The sequence below is a fragment of the Cariama cristata genome, unplaced genomic scaffold (assembly GCF_000690535.1).
Source record: "Cariama cristata isolate BGI_N322 unplaced genomic scaffold, ASM69053v1 scaffold11657, whole genome shotgun sequence".
NCBI classification, from domain to species: Eukaryota; Metazoa; Chordata; class Aves; order Cariamiformes; family Cariamidae; genus Cariama; species Cariama cristata.
In genome coordinates this window covers 5,427-8,073 of record NW_009624984.1, presented here as the reverse complement: position 1 = coordinate 8,073, position 2,647 = coordinate 5,427, and the positions used below count along the sequence as shown (strand labels likewise).

The 2,647-nt window shown below is 50.6% G+C and overlaps 1 protein-coding gene across 1 annotated transcript in view; it reads right to left on the bottom strand.

Moving 5' to 3' along the window:
* Window positions 1-2,647, bottom strand: part of ITGA11 (integrin, alpha 11) — a gene marked incomplete at both ends in the record, with an annotated part of 26,484 nt that overhangs the window by 20,668 nt on the left and 3,169 nt on the right. Inside the window, 2 exons of the mRNA XM_009703425.1 lie at window positions 445-593; window positions 1,294-1,421. Of these exons, the coding sequence (XP_009701727.1) occupies window positions 445-593; window positions 1,294-1,421 (277 nt within the window). The remainder of the gene's footprint in view (window positions 1-444; window positions 594-1,293; window positions 1,422-2,647) is intronic.

Below are 2,647 nucleotides of genomic sequence, written 5' to 3'. Positions count from 1 at the left end.
TCAGGCTGTGCCAAAAAAGTGCAGGAGCAGGCACTTGTCCCCGGTAACGGAGGAGATGGAGCTGTGGGTCACGGCTACACTCAGCCCCCGGGTACCCAACGGGGGTCTGTAGAAGAGCTACAGCACATGGGGCAGATGTGGGGTCACATTTTGGGGGCTGAGAGCTCAGCTCTGGGGGTTTTCAGAAAGCAGATACATTTTCAGAGTCTGCCTCTGCGCCCTCCTTCTGGTCCAGCTGCAGCCGAGGATAGAGCAGTTTTGCAAAGCATCGTTTGTAAAGCATTAAGGAGGGGTCGAGCCTTTCTGCAAAAGTGTTTTGAGCCTGGCAGTATCCCCTGCTTTCTAAGCAGCAAGGAAAAGTGAAGGGGGAGAGAGGGGAAAAAAAAAATAAATGGTGATTTTAAACTTGTTATCAGAATGAACAGGAAGGTGAGTGATTTTTACCGAGCAAACTCTATCCCATAGGCAGTCCTGGTTTCTGTACCTCCTCTTTGCTCTATGTGACTGGCAGCCGCTACCCCATCTTTTACAGACCTGTAGTCATTTAAATGAAACTCGTGGACCACATCTTCTCCGTACTGAACAACTCCGACCTGGGGATTAAAGGAATATCATAAAGGATGCCAACAACCTGCTGTGTAGCGAGGGTCTGCGACATAACGAGCACGCTTTCTCAGCCACGGGAAATAACAGCCACCGTTAAAAATCAACCACTCTGTCCCCGTTTCCTCCACTTTTCTGTCTATGGGGCCATCAATAATGCTCAATTTTATTTCTATTCTCTGCCAGCCCTCACCCATGCGCAGCCACCCCTGCCCTGCTATAAAGGTCTGGGGGGACGCAGACGTCCTGTGCCCCAGTGCGGACCCACAGCATCTCTAAATGGGACCAAATGGGGGGTTATTTGTGCAAATTGTTGAGGATATCCCTGCCCAAATCCTCGCCCAGATCAGCTCACAATTACTAACAGGAGGAGAAGGGAGAGCTCTTCGCAGCCGCAACGAGCTGCCGCGGCACGGGGTACTACGTCTCTGTTTCCATAGGATTCCATCCTCCCCGTGCCCCGTCGGGGCGCGGGGTGCTGCTCTCTCCATAGCTCATTTAGGGACGTTCACGCCAGCATTATTTCCACGGGCTCAGCTTTAAAATCCATACATTGAAAATTTATTTTGAAAAAGCGCGGCGTTGAATTACAGCACGTCGGCAGAAAAGGGGGGTTGAAAAGGGCCCCGTGAGCACGGCCGGGGGAGTCCGCATGACGCGGGGGGATGCACAAGTTGTGCAGGGGCTTACTTGGATCTGGCCGGGGCCAATATAAAATTTTTTCAAGATGTTTATCAGGAAGTGCTGAACTTCAACCCATGGATATATGCTGTTTGATCCATCCAGAACTATGATTATGTCCATGTACGTCTGGCATCCTGTGAAAAATACGCAGCGTGTTATTGAAAGACCTTGGCAACGCCTGCAAAGGGGGGATTTATGGCTTCGCTCCTCGCAGTCAGGTACTTGCTCTTATGATCTGTTTGAAAAGAAAATCTTATTTCAATCGTTCATAAAGATTTTTGGGCTCCAACAAGGTAGAGAGAAGCCACAAGCATCCTCTCTGCCGAGAAAAGACAGGATCACTCTCTAAGAATAATACTCAGCGCTATCTTTTCTGATTCAGATTTGGACCTTTACCCGGTCGAATGCAGTTGCGTACTTCAAAAAGCGGCCGGCTGCAGGCAGGATCCGGCCTCCGCTCCTCCTGCGGAGCAATGCTTTACCCCTGAGTCACCCCTCCGCCCTGCCTGGACTCGCCGTACAACACCAGCCGGGCATTTCCTCCCCTTCCCGTTAAATCCTCAGCGACGAGGCAGCCAAAAAACCCCAGGCAGGACCCCAGGGCTTGGCTTCGCAGTAGGAGCTGTGAAGGATTTAGGCAATCAACTGGTTTTTCAGTGGGGAAAATTGCTCAGCGTCATCTCTCTATCTTGCTTATGTCTTATAACATTATTTAGAAAAGTGGCAGAAAACCAGAAGATGCTGCATTTTCCCATGACAGGTATTTATCGGCTGCCTTTTTCACCTACCTTGGGCATTTATGGGTTAGCGCGTCCATGGACTGGAGTCACCCATGGGTCACTCCATCACTGTGGTCCTCAGCTCGTGCCACCATCTCGATCCCCCGTGGCGCAGGGAGAGGAGCTGACCTCCCGCATCCCACTTGCTAAACATTAATGCCCTGCTCGTTAACCACCACCTCTCTAAAACAAACCAATTACCCTTTGCAATGAGGGTTAAACACATCTCCTGGCCATAAGGGGGGAAGCGACACCGAGAATTTGCTGGTGGGATCTGCCTTTACTGCCTCTGCCACCCAAAAATCCCGTTTTCCCGTGCTCTGCTCTACGCCGTGGGAATGAATTGACACCAAACTGGTGCTGGAGCTGGGGCATCGCACCCTGTGCCCAGCTGGGGCAAGGAGCTTCTGGGAGCCCCGATGATGTAGGACAGGCTTCTGCAATTTCTTATCGCCTACAGGAAAGCCAGGAAGCTTATTTAAGAGCTCAAAATAAAACCACGTATCCAAATTTACAAATTTGGGCCAAAATATTTAGCTTTCAGTCAATGAGCGCTTTGTTTTTTGTGGCCAAGGACTGAA